Genomic DNA, 20,797 nt, shown 5'->3' on the forward strand with positions numbered 1-20,797 from the left:
AATCAGGATCAAGTTGACCATCTAAACAGTCCCATATCACCTAAAGAAATAGAAGCAGTTATTAATAGTCTCCCAACCAAAAAAAGCCCAGGACCAGATGGGTTTAGTGCAGAGTTCTATCAGACCTTCAAAGAAGATCTAATTCCAATTCTGCACAAACTATTTCACAAAATAGAAGTAGAAGGTACTCTACCCAACTCATTTTATGAAGCCACTATTACTCTGATACCTAAACCACAGAAAGATCCAACAAAGATAGAGAACTTCAGACCAATTTCTCTTATGAATATCGATGCAAAAATCCTCAATAAAATTCTCGCTAACCGAATCCAAGAACACATTAAAGCAATCATCCATCCTGACCAAGTAGGTTTTATTCCAGGGATGCAGGGATGGTTTAATATACGAAAATCCATCAATGTAATCCATTATATAAACAAACTCAAAGACAAAAACCACATGATCATCTCGTTAGATGCAGAAAAAGCATTTGACAAGATCCAACACCCATTCATGATAAAAGTTTTGGAAAGATCAGGAATTCAAGGCCCATACCTAAACATGATAAAAGCAATCTACAGCAAACCAGTAGCCAACATCAAAGTAAATGGAGAGAAGCTGGAAGCAATCCCACTAAAATCAGGGACTAGACAAGGCTGCCCACTTTCTCCCTACCTTTTCAACATAGTACTTGAAGTATTAGCCAGAGCAATTCGACAACAAAAGGAGATCAAGGGGATACAAATTGGAAAAGAGGAAGTCAAAATATCACTTTTTGCAGATGATATGATAGTATATATAAGTGACCCTAAAAATTCTACCAGAGAACTCCTAAACCTGATAAACAGCTTCGGTGAAGTAGCTGGATATAAAATAAACTCAAACAAGTCAATGGCCTTTCTCTATACAAAGAATAAACAGGCTGAGAAAGAAATTAGGGGAACAACACCCTTCTCAATAGTCACAAATAATATAAAATATCTTGGCGTGACTCTAACTAAGGAGGTGAAAGATCTGTATGATAAAAACTTCAAATCTCTGAAGAAAGAAATTAAAGAAGATCTCAGAAGATGGAAAGATCTCCCATGCTCATGGATTGGCAGGATCAACATTGTAAAAATGGCTATCTTGCCAAAAGCAATCTACAGATTCAATGCAATCCCCATCAAAATTCCAACTCAATTCTTCAACGAATTGGAAGGAGCAATTTGCAAATTTGTCTGGAATAACAAAAAACCTAGGATAGCAAAAAGTCTTCTCAAGGATAAAAGAACTTCTGGCGGAATCACCATGCCAGACCTAAAGCTTTACTACAGAGCAATTGTGATAAAAACTGCATGGTACTGGTATAGAGACAGACAAGTAGACCAATGGAATAGAATTGAAGATCCAGAAATGAACCCACACACCTATGGTCACTTGATCTTCGACAAGGGAGCTAAAACCATCCAGTGGAAGAAAGACAGCATTTTCAACAATTGGTGCTGGCACAACTGGTTGTTATCGTGTAGAAGAATGCGAATCGATCCATACTTATCTCCTTGTACTAAGGTCAAATCTAAGTGGATCAAGGAACTTCACATAAAACCAGAGACACTGAAACTTATAGAGGAGAAAGTGGGGAAAAGCCTTGAAGATATGGGCACAGGGGAAAAATTCCTGAACAGAACAGCAATGGCTTGTGCTGTAAGATCGAGAATCGACAAATGGGACCTAATGAAACTCCAAAGTTTCTGCAAGGCAAAAGACACTGTCAATAAGACAAAAAGACCACCAACAGATTGGGAAAGGATCTTTACCTATCCTAAATCAGATAGGGGACTAATATCCAACATATATAAAGAACTCAAGAAGGTGGACTTCAGAAAATCAAATAACCCCATTAAAAAATGGGGCTCAGAACTGAACAAAGAATTCTCACCTGAGGAATACCGAATGGCAGAGAAGCACTTGAAAAAATGTTCAACATCCTTAATCATCAGGGAAATGCAAATCAAAACAACCCTGAGATTCCACCTCACACCAGTCAGAATGGCTAAGATCAAAAATTCAGGTGACAGCAGATGCTGGCGAGGATGTGGAGAACGAGGAACACTCCTCCATTGTTGGTGGGAGTGCAGGCTTGTACAACCACTCTGGAAATCAGTCTGGCGGTTCCTCAGAAAACTGGACATAGTACTACCGGAGGATCCAGCAATACCTCTCCTGGGCATATATCCAGAAGATGCCCCAACAGGTAAGAAGGACACATGCTCCACTATGTTCATAGCAGCCTTATTTATAATAGCCAGAAGCTGGAAAGAACCTAGATGCCCCTCAACAGAGGAATGGATACAGAAAATGTGGTACATCTACACAATGGAGTACTACTCAGCTATTAAAAAGAATGAATTTATGAAATTCCTAGCCAAATGGATGGACCTGGAGGGCATCATCCTGAGTGAGGTAACACATTCACAAAGAAACTCACACAATATGTATTCACTGATAAGTGGATATTAGCCCCAAACCTAGGATACCCAAGATATAAGATATAATTTGCTAAACACATGAAACTCAAGGAGAATGAAGACTGAAGTGTGGACACTATGCCCCTCCTTAGATTTGGGAACAAAACACCCATGGAAGGAGTTACAGAGACGGAGTTTGGAGCTGAGATGAAAGGATGGACCATGTAGAGACTGCCATAGCCAGGGATCCACCCCATAATCAGCATCCAAACGCTGACACCATTGCATACACTAGCAAGATTTTATTGAAAGGACGCAGATGTAGCTGTCTCTTGTGAGACTATGCCGGGGCCCAGCAAACACAGAAGTGGATGCTCACAGTCAGCTAATGGATGGATCATAGGGCTCCCAATGGAGGAGCTAGAGAAAGTAGCCAAGGAGCTAAAGGGATCTGCAACCCTATAGGTGGAACAACATTATGAGCTAACCAGTACCCCGGAGCTCTTGACTCTAGCTGCATATGTATCAAAAGATGGCCTAGTCGGCCATCACTGGAAAGAGAGGCCCATTGGACTTGCAAACTTTATATGCCCCAGTACAGGGGAATACCAGGGCCAAAAAGGGGGAGTGGGTGGGCAGGGGAGTGGGGGTGGGTGGATATGGGGGACTTTTGGTATAGCATTGGAAATGTAAATGAGTTAAATACCTAATAAAAAATGGAAAAAAAAAAACCTAGAGAATATGAAAAAAAAAAAAAAAGAAGGATAAAAAAAAAACAAAACTGGGGAACAGAGCTAATCAGAGAATTCTCAATTGAGAAAACTTGAATGGCTGAGAAGCACATAAAGAAATGTTCAACATCCTTAGTCATCAGGGAAATGCAAATCAAAAAGACTCTGAGATTCTGCCTCACATCAGTCAGAATGGCTAAGATCAAAAATTCAGGTGACAGCAGATACTGGCGAGGATGTGGAGAAAGAGGAACACTAATCCGTTGCTGGTGAGATTGCAAACTTGTACAAGCACTTTGGAAATCAATCTGGCAGTTCCTCAGAAAATTGGAAATAATTTGATCTGAAGACCCAGGTATACTACTACTGGGCATATACCCAAAAGATGCTCCAACATATAACAAGGACACATGCTCCATTATGTTCATAGCAACCTTTTTTATACTAGTCAGAAGCTGGAAACAACTCAGATGTCCCTCAACAGAAGAATGGATACAGAGAATGCAGTATGTTTATACAATGGTGTACTACACAGCTATTAAAAAATGATGACTTCATGAATTTTGCAGGAAAATGGATAGAAGTAGAAGATATCATCTTGAGTGAACTAACCCAGACTCAAAAGGACACACATGGACACTCACTGATAAGTGGATATTAGCCCAAAATGTCAGAATACTCACAATACAACTCACAAATCATATCAAGTTTTACAAGAATAAAGACCAAAGTGTGTATGCTTCAATCCTACTTAGAAGGGGGAACAAATAACCACAGGAAGAAGAAGAAGGAAGAGACCTGAGAGGGAGAGAAGATGGGAAGGGAAAAGGGGGCAGGATCAGGTATAGGAAGAGACAAGAGAGAAGTCCAGAGGCTCAAGTGAATGAATAGAAATACATTGCAGTGCAGGGTAGGGAAGAAGGAGGGGGGACCACTAAAAAATCCCAGATGCCAGGAAAGTGAAAGGTTCCCAGGACCCAACAGGAATGGCATTAGCTGAAATACCCAACAAGGAGGAAATAGAATCTGAAGAAACTAACTCCAGTAGATAGGCATGGCCCCCAGTTGAGGAATAGGACCATGTACTCATTTCAAAATTTTTAACCCAGAATTGTTTTGGGTAAAGGAAATGCAGGGACAAAATATGAAGGAAAGTCCATCCAGTGACTGCTCCACCTTTGAGTCCATCCCACCTGCAGACACCAAGCCCAGACACTATTGCTGATGCCAAGAAGTGCTCCCAGACAAGACCCTAGGATGACTCAGAGTTTTTGCCAGCATCTGACTAAGACACATGCAGATACTCACAGCCAATCATCAGACAGAGCCTGGAGACCCCAAGGGAAGAGTGAGGAGAAGGACTAAAGGAGCTGAAGGGGATTACAACCCCATAGGAAGAACAATATCAGCTAACCAGACCCCCAAGAGTATCCAGGGATTAAACTACCAACCAAAGAGTATACATGGACGGGTTCATGACTCCAGCTACATATGTAGCAGAGTATTGCCTTATCTGCCTCCGTGGGAGGTAGGCCCTTGGTCCTGTGGAGGCTTGTTGCCATAATGTAAGGGGATTATAGAGGGGTGAGGCAAGAGTGGGTGGGTGGGTGGGTGAGCACTCTCTTAGAGTCAAAGGGGAGGGAGAATGGGATGGGGGATTTGCGGAGGGGGAACTGGGAAAGGGGACAACATTTGAAATATAAATAAATAAAATAACCAATTAAAAAATAAATTATAACATGTAATTTAAAAAGATACATTATACTGTTACACCAATAATATTGCTTATGTGTTTATATAAGTCATATAAATTTATATAATTTAATATAAATTTAGTTTTAGATCTGAAATTTTAATGTGTTTCTTTGGTTTGCCCCATCTCTCCATTAATGCTCAGAAGGGCGGGAGCATTTCTCTTCCCTCTCCAAAAGTGTCTGCTTCAACTCACTTTCAGACTAATGCATTTCAAATGAGAGGATATTTATTAATAAATTCAAAGATAGGATGGTGACCCAGATCTGTTCAGCTGGGAAACACATCATGGCATGTCCCACCAAAATGGCACACAATAGGCTCTGAACGAAACAGCATTCATTATCTTGGTCCCCTCTACTTTCCCCACACCGTGTGTTTCTGACCACCATCAACCTGCCTGAGCTAGGATCTTAGCTTTACACTATCATGGCCTAGATCAGAATGAGCATAGAAGACTCAGGACTACATCTCCTCCTGAGAGAGTTGTGGCCAAAGTGCAGCAACACCTAGGGAGTAATACAGCCCAACAGCCTGGGACAGGAGGAGTGAGAAAAGCTTATTCACATCACACAGCACCGCAGATTGACTGTTCACAGGCCACACCCTTCTCATGCCCCTTTCATCTCAGGGATTCTTCCCATTGTGTCTGCACAGACACTGAGAAAGTTCTCTTCTTTGTCACAGAGACGAAACTGGCTCAGGTTGAGCCCTAATGATCTTGCTCACACAATGTGTACAATGAGACACATACCACAAGGGGGTAGCATACAGCTGTGCAGTGGTCTGGCTGTCGCTGTGAAGACTGCTTCTGCTTCTTCCCAGAGTCTTCAGAACTTGGTGTCTTTGACCAAAAGTTAATTTTCTTCATATTTAATATAGAAGGAGGCTGGAGAGATGTCTCAGAGGTTGAGAGCACTGACTACTTTTCCAGAAGCCCAGCAACCACATGGAGGCTCACAACCATATATAATTAGATCTGGTGCCCTCTTCTGGCATGCACACAGACAGTGTAAACAGAATAAATCTTTTTTTTAATTAGATATTTTCTTTATTTACATTTCAAATGTTATCCCCTTTCCTAGTTTCCCCTCTGAAAATTCCCTATCCCCTCTCCCCTCCCCCTGCTCCCCAACATACCCATTCCCATTCCTGGCATTCCCCTATACTGGAGCATACAGATTTCACAGAACCAAGGGCCTCTCCTCTCATTGATAACCAAATAGGCCATCCTCTGCTACATATATAGCTAGAGCCACAAGTTTCACCATGTGTTTTCTTTGATTGATGTTACAGTTCCAAGGAGTTCTAGGGGTACTGGTTAGTTCATATTGATGTTCCTCCTTAAAAAAAAAAAAAAAGTAGGATCTCTGGGCATGGGCATGCTGGCATACTCCTTTAATCCCAGAACTCAGAAGGCATGAGCAGGAGGATCTCTGTAAGTTCAAGGTTAGCCTGGTCTATGTGGCAAGTTAAGGTCAGCCAGCATTACATAGAGAAACCCGGTCTTAAAAACAAAATAATGAAACAAAATAACAACAAAAAATAGTATTAATGACATCCTGATGCCTCGTTCCAAAGTTAAGCAAAAGGCTGGTTGTGACATCAACCCAGCATATAAGCTCTAACAAACTACTACACCATCAAAGAGGCAGGGTGAAGGATTGAGAGCTTATGAGAGCAGCTATGTAGACCTCTTCTCCATCCTAAGTATTCATCCAAAATGAGTGAACTGCCAATCACTCAGTCACAAATTATGAGAAACACCTGAAAGGGCAGGGCATGGAAAACAAGAAACCCGACAGAGTCCCTCCTCAATACCTCCTGCTGGGGGGGGGGGGGAGTGGGGGTGAGGTGACCCTTCCTCTGTTCTTTCCTCATTTGCTCTGCATGGCCTCACAGAATCAGTACTAAGCAACTCCTGGGAAGACCTGGAAGACAATGGGAAGTAGACTAAAGCTTCTCCCTGGACCTGACTCCGGGACATTCTGGAGCCTGACCATTTCGTACCAAAGCACCCCCAGAACAACGACCCAGGCCTGCCCACAAGCCATCCTTGAACCACATTACCTGTCTAGTGAGATGACACCTCCCTACAGGAGATTATTTCCTGCAGCCACGACGGGCTCTGACTTGGTAGAAGGACAGGAGAGTTTACTGTAACCAGTAAAAAGACGTAAATCACCTTGAGAGCAGACTGCCCCTACCACTGCTGAGGCTCAGTTGCTACCCAGTAAGAAGCGACAGCTCTGTACTCTACCCCTCAGACTGTAGCTGTATCCAAGCCATTCATGGTGTCTAGTAAGAGTAAAGTTCCAGAGAATCTGAAGTGTTAGATTAAGGGGGACATGTGATGAGTGGGGTTGGGGAAAGGAACCTTGGGGTTAAGAAATAACAAAGGCGATGGAGGCAAGGAATCACAACTATGGGTAGAATCCAGGGTTGTAAGAACAAACCTGAGGTTGGACCTGGGGCAGGAGTCTGGATGACATTTTCTTTGATCACCTTTAGCTCCAGCGTCTTACTACGTTCGGACCAGGTAATCCCCTTCGAATAGATACAGCTATAATGTCCAGTAATGGTTTCATTCACTGGCCCAATCTCAAATTCATCCTCTGTTTTATAAGGCTCAGTGCTCTTTTCCATAAAGGTGCTGCCGTCCTTCTCCAGGCGGACCATGTTATACAAGTCGTGTTTATCAGAGTATGAGCACACAACAGTTACAAAAGTCCCTTGGGAGATCATAAGACTTGAATTAGGGAAGATGGTAATATCAGGCAGAGAACCTAGAAGAGAGGAGAGCAGGAATCTTAATATACACAGTGAGGACAGTGCCATAACAGAAAACCAATTTAGGTGCACCAATCCATTTTCTTACCAAATTTAGAGTTCTCTAGACACGATCAAACTCCAGCATTATAATATCTCCACTTTCTGTGCACATTAATACCCATCATATGGCAATAAGGACCTTATTGACCACATGTTGAGTCTGGTAAAGATTGATCCAAGGCAATCTCAGAACAACAGTCTTGACATGTCTGCTGCAGAGCCCACTGCTCCCCCCCCCCCCCCCCGCTTACTTCAGGGACCTCTGTGTTCTCTACCTTTATCTCCACCTTCTTTCCATTCTGTTATTGGAGCTAAAAATCCTACCTGCTTCAAACTACCTAGATGTAGGAGCACCCCCATAAAATCATATATGTATATACACATATATACATATACATACATATATCAAGAGACAAATTTAAAGCATGTGAATTTACCTTTTTGTGAATATTTACCGCCCCTGCCCTTATCAGTTTCCAAGCTTACAAATGTATAGTTGCTACTGCACAATATGCCTCCTGTCATTATTTATGAGCAAATGATATTATGTGCCTTTAGACCAACATTCTCTAGTCTGCTCTCCTCCCTTGACTCATTCTTTTACCATGTTTAATATCTTCTAGAGATGCTTTCTATGATTCCGTGGTTTGACTTATATAAGAACACAATTTCTTCCATTTGAAGGGAAAGTATGGGAGGGAAAATTGATGTTGAGAAAAGAATTGTCCAATATAATGGCAGCAAGGCTGCAACTAATGTAAGGAGATGAGCATATAACTCTCAAGAGACAGGTGAGATCAGAGATGCACTCCCTTGGATGACAAAGAAGGAATACTTCCACTGAGATCCAAGAGACAAGAGTAAATTCCTTGCACATAGCAAACAGGGACAAGGAGAAGCAAACATTGATATAACATGGAAACTACACACATGATACATCAAAAGTATGGCTACTTAAACATGCCCTGAACAAAAACATCAGTTGATATCTGAGCTTAGCTGAAGGATCTTACAGGGTGCCAATTCTAGATAAAGAGTATTTAATGTATTTAATGACTGCTAAGAGAGTAAAATTAGTTTTCCCCCAGAGATGAGCCCTTAATTGGCTATCCAATATGATTTAGTAATCTCTAAAAGCACATACAAATAAACTACACTAAGCATTAAACAGCACGTTGTGTGAGTGTGTGTGTGTGTGAATAATAAAGAAGGCGGCCATGGATTTGAGAGGGATAATAAAAAGGAGGAATATAAAAGGGGTTAAGGTTATAGAGATGGGGAATATTATGCAATTATATTTTAATTAAAAATAATTTTGAAAAATTAAGGTGCATGATGCCTAGTTCACAGGTCCAGAAAAGACTCTGGGATAAACAAGTGAAGCCTCTGGGATAAAACATAAATAAAGGCTTCTGGATAAAATAATAATAATCAAAAAACTAAACACAGAACAAAGAATAATATTAAAAGCTGCACAGGAAAAGGCCAAGTAACACATGAAGGCAGGCCTATTGGAATTCCACAAGACTTCTCAACAAAGACTCTTAAAGGAAGGGCCTTGACAGTCTCTCAGAGACCACGAATGCCAGCCCAAACTACTATAACCCACCAAAACTTTTAATCACCATACATAGAAAAATCAAGATATTACCAGACAAAGTCAAATTTAAACAACTCCAGCCCAACAGAAAGTACTAGAAGAAAAACTCTAACCCAAGAAGGTTAACTAGACCCATTAAAACAGAGGGAATAAAAAAGATCACACCAGCAAAACCTAAAGAGGGAACACACACACACATGCACAAACAACAGCACCATAATAATAGGAATTAACCATCATTGGTCATTAATATCTCTCAATATCAGTGGACTCAATTCCCCAAATAAAAAGGCACAGGCTAACAGAATGAGTGTGAAAACAAGATCCATCCTTCTGCTGCATACAAGAAATATGTCTGAATATCAAAGATAGAAATTACTTCAAAGTAATGGGTTGGAAACGATTTTCCAAGCAAATAGACCCAAGAAGCAATTGTAGCTATTCTAATGTCTAACAAAATAGACTTCCTATCAGCATTAATCAAAAGAGATGAGGAAGGATGTGGGTCTCCTTGATCTCATGGATTGTCAGCCAATATGATCCACAAGGGCAGTGGCGGCAGAGACAATGGGGAGGGGGCAGGTTGCAGAAGCCCCATGAGTATGCACAATGAATAACCACACTGGGACCAGGATCAGAAGGCAAATCAACTCTATTTAGAGTGATTCAGGGCTTATTAAATTTTGGGGGAATGAGCCAGGATGGGCAAAGGTCATTGGCTGAGGGCTTAGGGTACCAAAATGCCTCATTAACATGGGGAAGCATTTCAGGAATCTCAGGTGCTAGCTGAATAGGTTCTAATGAAGAGAAAGGAAATTGATCCTGTCATCTAGTTAAGGCAATGTGACATTCCTCAGGTAGAAACATGTGTAGGGGCTTAGAATTCCCCAGACAAGGTCAGAGAAGAAGTCCCACTTGAAGGGAGTTTCCCAGAGAGATATCCATTCATGGTGGATTTCAACCTTAATTACAGAGTTTTCCCACAGAAGGGCACTTCATACTCAGGGAATCCACATTTGTCAAAGAAATATTCCGAAACTTAAATCACACAACAAACCTCACACATTAATAGTAGACAACGTCAGTTTCCCACTCTCACCAATGGACAGTTCATTGAGAAAGAAATAATGGAGATAACAGACTTTATGACTCAAAAGAACCTAACAGATATCTACAGAATATTTCACCTAAAGACAAAAGAATATACCTTCTTCTCAGCACCTTATGGAACATTATCAAAAAGTGGCCACAATCCTTGCTTATAAAACAAGTCTCAACATATACAAAACACAAAGATAACCCTCTGTATCCTATCAGACCACCATGGGTTAAAGTTGGATTTCAAGAAAAACAGAAAAAACAGAAAGCCTACAAACTCAGAGAAACTGAACAATTCCCTACTGAATGACTTTGGTGTCAAGACATAAACAAAGATAGAATTAAAATCTTCCTGGAACCTAATGAAAATGAATGTACAACATACCCAACTGTATGGAACATAACGAAAGTAGTGCTAAAAGAGGAAAGTTCATTGCAAAAAGTGCCTTCATAAAAAAACTGAGAGAGGAACTGAAAAATGGATCAGCAGTTAAGAGCATTCCAGAGGAATACCTGGCACCTTAATGGCAACTCACAACTGTCTATAAATCCAAGATCTGACATCTTCACACAGACATACATTCAGATAAAACACTACTGCATATAAGATAGAAAATAAACAAATTATTTTTTAAAAATGAGTGTCCTTAAAAAAAAAAAAAAGAAGAAAGAAAGAGAGCTGTATGGTGGCACAAGTCTTTAATCACAGAGACAGGTAGATTTCTGTGAGTTCAAGGCCAGCTTGGTCTACAGAGAGAGTTCTGGGAAAGCCAGTGCTGCACAGAGAAACCCTGTCTTTAGAATCAAGAAAGAAAAAGAGAGAGAAAGAACTTGGAAAGATTTCATACTAGCAACTTAACAGCATACCTGAAAGCTCTAGAAGAAAAAGAAGCAAACACACCCAAGAGGAGTAGATGAAAGGAAATAAGGTGAGAGCTGAAATCAGTAAATTAGAAACAAAGAGAATAAAACAAAGAATCAAAATTTTTAAAGTTTTTTTTTGAGAAAAATCAATAGATAGACAGACCCTCGTCCAATCTAACTAAAAGACAAAGAGAGAATATTCAAATTAACAAAATCAGAAAGGAAAGGGGAGACATAACAACAGACACCAAGGAAATTCAAATAATAATTAGGTCATACTTCAGAAGCTTATACTCCATAAAATTGGAAAATCTAAAAGAAATAGGCAATTTCCTTGATAAATACCGCTTACCAAAGTTAAATTAAGATCAGATAAACAATTTAAATTGACCTATAATCCCTAAGGAAATAGAAAGTCATTAAAATCTCCCAATTGGAAAAATAAATAAATCCCAGGGCCCTACCAGAGAACTCTGACAGCTGATAAACACCTTCAGCAAAGTGGCTAGATATAAGAACCACTCCAAGGGGGGGGGGGCACCAGTAACCCTTCTGTACACAAATAACAAATGGGCTAAGAAAGAAACTATGGAAAAAATACCTTTCAAAATAGTTACAAATAATGTATCTTGCAGTATCTCTAACCAAGCAAGTGACAGACTAGTATGACAAGAATGTCAAGTCTTTGAAGAAAGAAATTGAAGAAGATATCAGAAGATGGAAAGATCTCCCATACTCAGGGATTGGTAGGATTGACATAATAAAAATGGCCTTCTTACCAAAAGCAATCTACAAATTCAACATAAATTCTATCAAAATTCCAAAACAATTCTTTACAGACTTTGAAGGAAAAATGCTGAACTCATTATTGGAGAAACAGAAAGGAAAAAATAACTAAAGAAATTCTATGCAACAAAAAAATCTTCTAGAGGTATCACCATCTTTGATCTCAAGCTGTAATACAAAACTGCATGGTGTTGGCATAAAAACAGACATATTATTTTTATCAGTGGAATCAAGTCAAAGAAATAGAAGAAAATCCATTTACCTATGCACATATGATTTTTTATAAAGGAGCCAGAAATATACAATGAAAAAAGAAAGCATTTTCAACAATTGGTGCTGATCTAACCAGATATTGGCATGTAGAAGAAGGCAGATAAATCCATATCTATTACCCTGCACAAAAACAAACTCCAAATGAATTAAATACCTAAAGATAAAACCACATTCATTAAACCAGATAGAACAGAAAATGGGGGATAGCCTTGAAGGCACTGGCACAGGAAACAAATTCCTGACTAGAACACCAATAGCACAGGCACTGAGATAACAACTAATAAATGGGACCTCATGAAACTGAAAGCTTCTGTAAGGCAAAGGACACTATCAATGGGACAAAACTGGAGCCCACAGAATGGGAAAGGGTTGTCACCACCTCCACATCTGACAGAGAGCTAATATCCAAAATAATTAAAGAATTCAAGAAAACAGACATCAATAAGTTAAATAATCCAATTAGAAAATAGGGTACAGATTTAATAAGAGAATTCTCAACAGAGAAATATCAAATTGCTGAGAGGCACTGACAAAAATGTTCTACATCCCTAGCCACCAGGGAAATGCAAATCAAAACAAATTTGAGATTCTAGGTTATACATGTCACAATGGCTAGGATCAACAACCCAAGGAATAGGGCAAAGATGTAGAGCAAGGGAAACACTTCTCCATTGTTGGTGGGAATGGAAATTTATACAGCCACTATGTTTATAGCAAGCAGCTTTATTCATACTAGCCAGAAACTGGAACCAACCTAGATGTTGCTCAACTGGTGAACGGAAAAAGAAAATATGGTATTATACACAATGGAGTATTAGTCAGTGGTTAAAAATAATGGCTTCTTGAAGTTTGTATGCTACATAGATAGAAGTAGAAAAAACATCATCCTGAGTGAGGTAACCCAGACCCAGAAAAACAAACATATTATATATTCACTTATAAGTGGATTTATCTGTAAACTAAAAGACAATCATCTATAGCCCACAGACCCAGAGAGTTTAAATGACAAGGGGGCTTCATGGGAGGATGAAAAGATATCCCTGAGGAAGGGAAATAGATTTCACAGGTGGACAGGAGCAATTGGGACCAGGAGGGACCAGGTGGGGGAGTAGGGGAAAAATACTGGGAAACTGAAATGGAATCGGGGAAAGGGCATTTCGGAGGCATGGTTTTTATGCTATGTTTGTATGATGTCCCTGGGAGGCCTGATATTTTCTTAGGGGAGGCAGTTGGTGTGTCTGGGAAAGGGAAGACACAGGGAAGGAAGAAAGGGGAAACTGCAATCGAAACTCCATGGGATCTACTTGAGCAAACCTAACAACGATTCCTATTAATGGGGCACACAGAGCCTGAACCAGCCATGTGTTATAACCAGGTAGGGCCTCTGGTGGAAGGACTGAAATACCAATCCAACCATAAAACCCTCCACCTACAGTTTGTCTGAAAGTGTGTTGGTACTGGAGCCTAGCAGAATCATTATCAAAGAGACCAGAGAGACTTCATCCAGCAACTGATGGGAGCAGATGCAGAATCCCACAGCCAAACAGTAGAAAGAGCTTGGGGAGTCCTTTAGAGGAGGGAGAGGAAATATTGGAGGAAGCAGAAAACTCAAAGACACCACAGGAACATGGCACACAGAAACAACGGACTGAGACTCATGGAGTCTAGCAGAGATCATGGAGCCTGTAGGGTCTGATCTAGCTAATTGATGATAGATAGATAGATAGATAGATAGATAGATAGATAGATAGATAGAGATATAGAGAGAGATAAAGATAGATATATACAACATAATATATCTATATGCAAATATATAGATACATATAGCTATAGATATTGACTATGAGTAACTTGATGTTCTTGTGGGACTCCTAACAGTGGTAACTGAGGCTTTTGTTCCTGATTCTTTGCCTGCTAGTGGGATCCCTTTCTTCCTACTGGGTTGCCTTGTCCAGCATTGATGTGATGGAATGTCTCTGGTCTTATTGCAGCTCATTATGCTATGTTTGTATGATGTCCCTGGGAGGCCTGATCTTTTCTTAGGGGAGGCAGTTGGTGTGTCTGGGAAAGGGAAGACACAGGGAAGGAAGAAAGGGGAAACTACAGTCAGGATGAGAGAAGAATTTTACAAAGTAAAATAAGAAAAGGGGTGGTGGATGGTGCCCAGTTTACAAGGACAGAAAAGACTGTTTGAGGAGTTACAGGAAATTGGGGGAAAAAAGTAAAGCCTCTAGGAAAAACAAAAATAAATGCTTCTGGATAAAACTTTCAAATTGTAGTAAACAGAAAGATGATATTTGTGCTTCTATATGGCAAGGAGCAATCCTTGTGGTGCCAAGAAGGGTGAGAGCCATAGGCAGAGGAGACATGGGGGAAGGCAACAAAGAGTAAGAAAGGGAAGACTTTAGAGAGATGTAAGCATAAATTTATGCAAATAGATTGGTTAAGGCTGGGAGTAGTGGTGCATACATTTAATCTAAACAATCAGGATGCAGAAGCAGTGCCAGCCTGGTCTGCATAGTAAGTTCCAGACAATTCAGGCACACATACTGAGAATCTGTTTCAAGACAAAACAAATTAATGAAACTAACTAATAGACTTAGAAAATAACTGGAGGGGGATGGATCAAGGGCCTGGTGACATAATACAAACAGGAAGATGGACAAGTAAGATCAAGTGTGAGTGTGCAGTTCATGTTCTACCTATGGGACTGTCAAGGACTTCCTAAGTGGATTCTAAAGAAAACACAAATGGAGGCAAACATGGAACTGGAAAACCTAGGAAAGAGGTCAGAATGACACAACTATCAAAGAAAATTAAAAACATAAAAAACTCCTAACAAAAAGCATCCAAGAAATTCAGGACACAATGAAAAGTCCAAATCTAAGAATAGTAGGAGTAGACTACAGAAGCTGACAGCTTCTGGGCCAGGCGGGAGCCACAGAGCTTCTGAGGCAGCACCCTTTTCAGGTTCCAGACATCCGGCCACCTTCCTGGCCAGAGGAGAGGTGTCCGCCCGGCCCGGGAGGCCTTTACCTCAGGATCAGAGGGAGCCATCTTGGTTCCGGGACTCCGCTGAAAGTAGTCTGCACAGGTGAGAGTGTGGACTACAGAAGCTAACAGTTTCTGTGACAGGCCAAAGCAACACAGCTTCTGGGAAAGGTCCTGTTTTGGGCCTTCATCTTCAGCCAGGAGGGAGATCCGAATGCCAGATATCTGTGCACCTTCCTTGTAAGAGGAGAGCTTGCCTGCAGAGAGTGCTCTGACCACTGAAACTCAGAGGAGAGAGCTAATCTCCCAGATCTGCTGATAGAGGGTAACAGAATCACCAGAGGAACAATCTCTAAACAGAGACAACTATAACAACTAACTCTAGAGATTACCAGATGGTGAAAAGTAAATGTAAGAATCTTACTAACAGAAACCAAGACCACTCACCATCATCAGACACAGCACTCCCATTTCGCCCAGTCCAGGGCACCCCAAAACACCCGAAAATCTAGACACGATTTAAAAGCATATCTCATGATGATGGTAGAGGACATCAAGAAGGACTTTAATAACTCACTTAAAGAAATACAGGAGAACACTGCTAAACAGGTAGAAGACCTTAAAGAGGATGATCAAAAATCCCTTAAAGAATTGCAGGAAAACACAACCAAACAGGTGATGGAATTGAACAAAACCATCCAAGACCTAAAAAGGGAAGTAGACACAATAAAGAAAATCCAAAGTGAGGCAACGCTGGAGATAGAAACCTTAGGAAAGAAATCTGGAACCATAGATGCGAGCATCAGCAACAGAATACAAGAGATGGAAGAGAGAATCTCGGGTGCAGAAGATTCCATAGAAAACATCGGCACAACAATCAAAGAAAATTGAAAATGCAAAAAGATCCTAACTCAAAACATCCAGGAAATTCAGGACACAATGAGAAGACCAAACCTACGGATAATACGAGTAGATGAGAATGAAGATTTTCAACTCAAAGGATCGGCAAATATCTTCAACAAAATTATAGAAGAAAACTTCCCAAACCTAAAGAAAGAGATGCCCATGAACATACAAGAAGCCTACAGAACTCCAAATAGACTGGACCAGAAAAGAAATTCCTCCTGACACATAATAATCAGAACAACAAATGCACTAAATATAGATAGAATATTAAAAGCAGTAAGGGAAAAAGGTCAAGTAACATATAAAGGCAAGCCTATCAGAATTACACCAGACTTTTCACCAGAGACTATGAAAGCCAGAAGAGCCTGGACAGACGTTATACAGACACTAAGAGAACACAAATGCCAGCTCAGGCTATGATACCCAGCAAAACTCTCAATTACCATAGATGGAGAAACCAAAGCATTCCACGACAAAACCAAATTCACACATTATCTTTACACAAATCCAACCCTTCAAGGGATAATAACAGAAAAAAACAAATACAAGGACGGAAACCATGTCCTAGAAAAAGCAAGAAGGTAATCCCTCAACAAACCTAAAAGAAGACAGCCACAAGCACAGAATGCCAACTTTAACAACAAAAATAATAGGAAGCAACAATTACTTTTCCTTAATATCTCTTAATATCAATGGACTCAATGCCCCAATAAAAAGACATACACTAACAGACTGGCTACACAAACAGGACCCAACATATTGCTGCTTAAGGAAACTCATCTCAGAGAAAAAGATAGACACTACCTCAGAATGAAAGGCTGGAAAACAATTTTCCAAGCAAATGGTCTGAAGAAACAAGCTGGAGTAGCCATTCTAATATCTAATAAAATTGACTTCCAACCCAAAGTCATCAAAAAAGACATGGAGGGACACTTCATACTCATCAAAGGTAAAATCCTCCAAGAGGAACTCTCAATTCTGAATATCTATACTCCAAATACAAGGGCAGCCACATTCATTAAAGGAACTTTAGTAAAGCTCAAAGCACACATGGCACCTCACACAATAATAGTGGGTGACTTCAACACACCACTTTCACCAATGGACAGATCATGGAAACAGAAAATAAACAGGGACACAGTGAAACTAACAGAAGTTATGAAACAAATGGATTTAACAGATATCTACAGAACATTTTATCCTAAAACAAAAGGATATACCTTCTTCTCAGCAACTCATGGTACCTTCTCCAAAATTGACCACATAATTGGTCACAAAACAAGCCTCAACATATACAACAATTTTGAAATTGTCCCATTCATCCTATCAGATCATCATGGACTAAGGCTGATCTTCAATAACAAAATAAATAATAGAAAGCCAACATTCACGTGGAAACTGAACAACACTCTTCTCAATGATACCTTGGTCAAGGAAGGAATAAAGAAAGAAATTAAGGACTTCTTAGAGTTCAATGAAAATGAAGCCACTTCATACCCAAACTTATGGGACACAATGAAAGCATTTCTAAGAGGAAAACTCATTGCTCTGAGTGCCTCCAAAAAGAAACTAGAGAGAGCATACATTAGCAGCTTGACAACACACCTAAAGCTCTAGAACAAAAGGAAGCAAATTCACACAAGAGGAGTAGATGGCAGGAAATAATCACTCAGGGGCGAAATCAAACAAGCGGAAACAAGAAGAACTATTCAAAGAATCAACCAAACGAGGAGCTGGTTACTTGAGAAAATCAACAAGATAGATAAACCCTTAGCCAGACTCACAAGAGGGCACAGGGAAAGCATCCTAATTAACAAAATCAGAAATGAAAAGGGAGACATAACAACAGATCCTGAAGAAATCCAAACCACCATCAGATCCTTCTACAAAAGGATATACTCAACAAAACTGGAGAACCTGGATGAAATGGACAAGTTTCTAAACAGATATCAGGTACCAATGTTAAATCAAAATCAGGGTAATGATCTAAACAGTCCTATATCCCCTAAAGAAATAGAAGCAGTCATTAATAGTCTCCCAACCAAAAAAAGCCCAAGACCAGATGAATTTAGTTCAGCATTCTATCAGACCTTCAAAGAAGATCTAATCCCAGTTCTTCACAAACTATTCAGCAAAATAGAAACAGAAGATACTCTACCCAACTCATTCTATGAAGCCACAATTACTCTGATACCTAAACCACAAAAAGACCCAACAAAGATAGAGAACTTCAGACCAATTTCCCTTATGAATATCCATGCAAAAATACTCAATAAAGTTCTCGCTAACCGAATCCAAGAACACATCAAAGCAGTCATCCATCCTTACCAAGTAGGTTTCATCCCAGGGATGCAGGGATGGTTCAATATACGGAAATCCATCAACGTAATCCAGTATATAAATAAACTCAAAGACAAAAACCACATGATCATCTCGTTAGATTCGGAGAAAGCATTTGACAAAATCCAACACCCATTCATGATAAAAGTCTTGGAAAGATCAGGAATTCAAGGCCCATACCTAACCATGATAAAAGCAATCTACAGCAAGCCAGTAGCCAACATCAAAGTAAATGGTGAGAATCTTGAAGCAATCCCACTAAAATCAGGGACTACACAAGGCTGCCCACTTTCTCTCTACCTATTCAACATTTTACCTAAAGTCCTAGCCAGAGCAATTAGACAACAAAAGGAGATCAAGGGGATACAAATGGGAAAGGAAGAAGTCAAAATATCACTTTTTGCAGAGGATATGATAGTATATATAAGTGACCCTAAAAATTCCACCAGAAAACTCCTAAACGTGATAAACAGCTTCAGTGATGTAGCTGGATATAAAATTAACTCAAACAAGTCAATGGCCTTTCTCTACACAAAGGATAAACAGGCTGAGAAAGAAATTAGGGAAAGAACACCCTTCTCAATACTCACAAATAATATAAAATACCTTGGCGTGACTCTAACTAAGGAAGTAAAAGATCTGTATGATAAGAACTTCAAGTCACTGAAGAAAGAAATTAAAGAAGATCTCAGAAGATGGAAAGATCTCCCATGCTCATGGATTGGCAGGATCAATATAGTCAAAATGGCTATCTTGCCAAAAGCAATCTACAGATTCAATGCAATCCCCATCAAAATTCCAACTCAATTCTTCAACGAATTAGAAAGGGCAATCGGCAGATTCATCTGGAATAACAAAAAACCCTAAGATAGCAAAAGTCTCAAAGATAAAAGAACCTCTGGTGGAATCACCTTGCCTGACCTAAAGCTGTACTACAGAGCAATTGTGATTAAAAACTACATGGTACTGGTATAGTGACAGACAAGTAGACCAATGGAACAGAATTGAAGACCCAGAGATGAACCCACACACCTATGGTCACTTGATCTTTGACAAGGGAGCTAAAACCATCTGGTGGAAAAAAGACAGCATTTTCAACAAATGGTGCTGGCACAACTGGCGGTTATCATGTAGAAGAATGTGAATTGATCCATTCCTATCTCCTTGTACTAAGGTCAAATCTAAGTGGATTAAGGAACTCCACATAAATCCAGAGACACTGAAAGTTTTAGAGGAGAAAGTAGGGAAAAGCCTCGAAGATATGGGTACAGGGTAAAAATTCCTGAATAGAACAGCAATGGCTTGTGCTGTAAGATCAAGAATTGATAAATGGGACCTCATATCCGCTTATCAGTGAGTACATATTGTGTGAGTTCCTTTGTGATTGGGTTACCTCACTCAGGATGATGCCCTCCAGGTCCAACCATTTGCCTAGGAATTTCATAAATTCATTCTTTTTAATAGCTGAGTAGTACTCCATTGTGTAAATGTACCACATTTTCTGTATCCATTTTCTCTGTTGAAGGGCATCTGGGTTCTTTCCAGCTTCTGGCTATTATAAATAAGGCTGCTATGAACATAGTGGAGCATGTGTCATTCTTACCAGTTGGGACATCTTCTGGATATATGCTCAGGAGAGGTATTGTGGGATCCTCCGGTAGTACTATGTCCAATTTTCTGAGGAACCGCCAGACTGATTTCCAGAGTGGTTGTACAAGCTTGCATTCCCACCAACAATGGAAGATTGTTCCTCTTTCTCCACATCCTCACCAGCATCTGCTGTCACCTGAATTTTTGATCTTAGCCATTCTGACAGGTGTGAGGTGGAATCTCAGGGTTGTTTTGATTTGCATTTCCCTAATGATTAAGGATGTTGAACATTTTTTCAGGTGCTTCTCTGCCATTTGTTATTCCTCAGGTAAGAATTCTTTTTTCCGCTCTGAGCCCCATATTTAATGGGGTTATTTGATTTTCTGGAGTCCACCTTCTTGAGTTCTTTATATATATTAGATATTCGTCCCCTATCTGATTTAGGTTAGGTAAAGATCCTTTCCCAATCTTTGGTGGTCTTTTTGTCTTATTGACGGTGTCTTTTGCCTTGCAGAAGCTTTGCAAGATATAAAATACAATTTGCTAAATGCATAAAACTCAAGAAGAACGAAGACCAAAGTGTG

General features: G+C 40.0%; 1 protein-coding gene across 15 annotated transcripts in view; it reads right to left on the reverse strand.

Moving 5' to 3' along the window:
• The window catches only part of Lair1 (leukocyte-associated Ig-like receptor 1), a 66,495-nt gene that overhangs the window by 14,245 nt on the left and 31,453 nt on the right, over window positions 1-20,797 (reverse strand). For 8 of the 15 annotated variants that reach the window (NM_001302675.1, NM_001113474.1, NM_001302682.1 and 5 more), the window contains one exon: window positions 7,390-7,719. The exons of 6 other annotated variants lie outside the window; for them this stretch is intronic. In NM_001302675.1, coding sequence (NP_001289604.1) covers window positions 7,390-7,719 — 330 coding nt within the window. Of the gene's footprint in view, window positions 1-5,687; window positions 5,794-7,389; window positions 7,720-20,797 lie in introns of those variants that run through there. One more of the 15 variants, XM_006540183.4, reaches the window with a different exon arrangement.

The sequence above is a fragment of the Mus musculus genome, chromosome 7 (genome assembly GCF_000001635.26).
Source record: "Mus musculus strain C57BL/6J chromosome 7, GRCm38.p6 C57BL/6J".
NCBI lineage: Eukaryota > Metazoa > Chordata > Mammalia > Rodentia > Muridae > Mus > Mus musculus.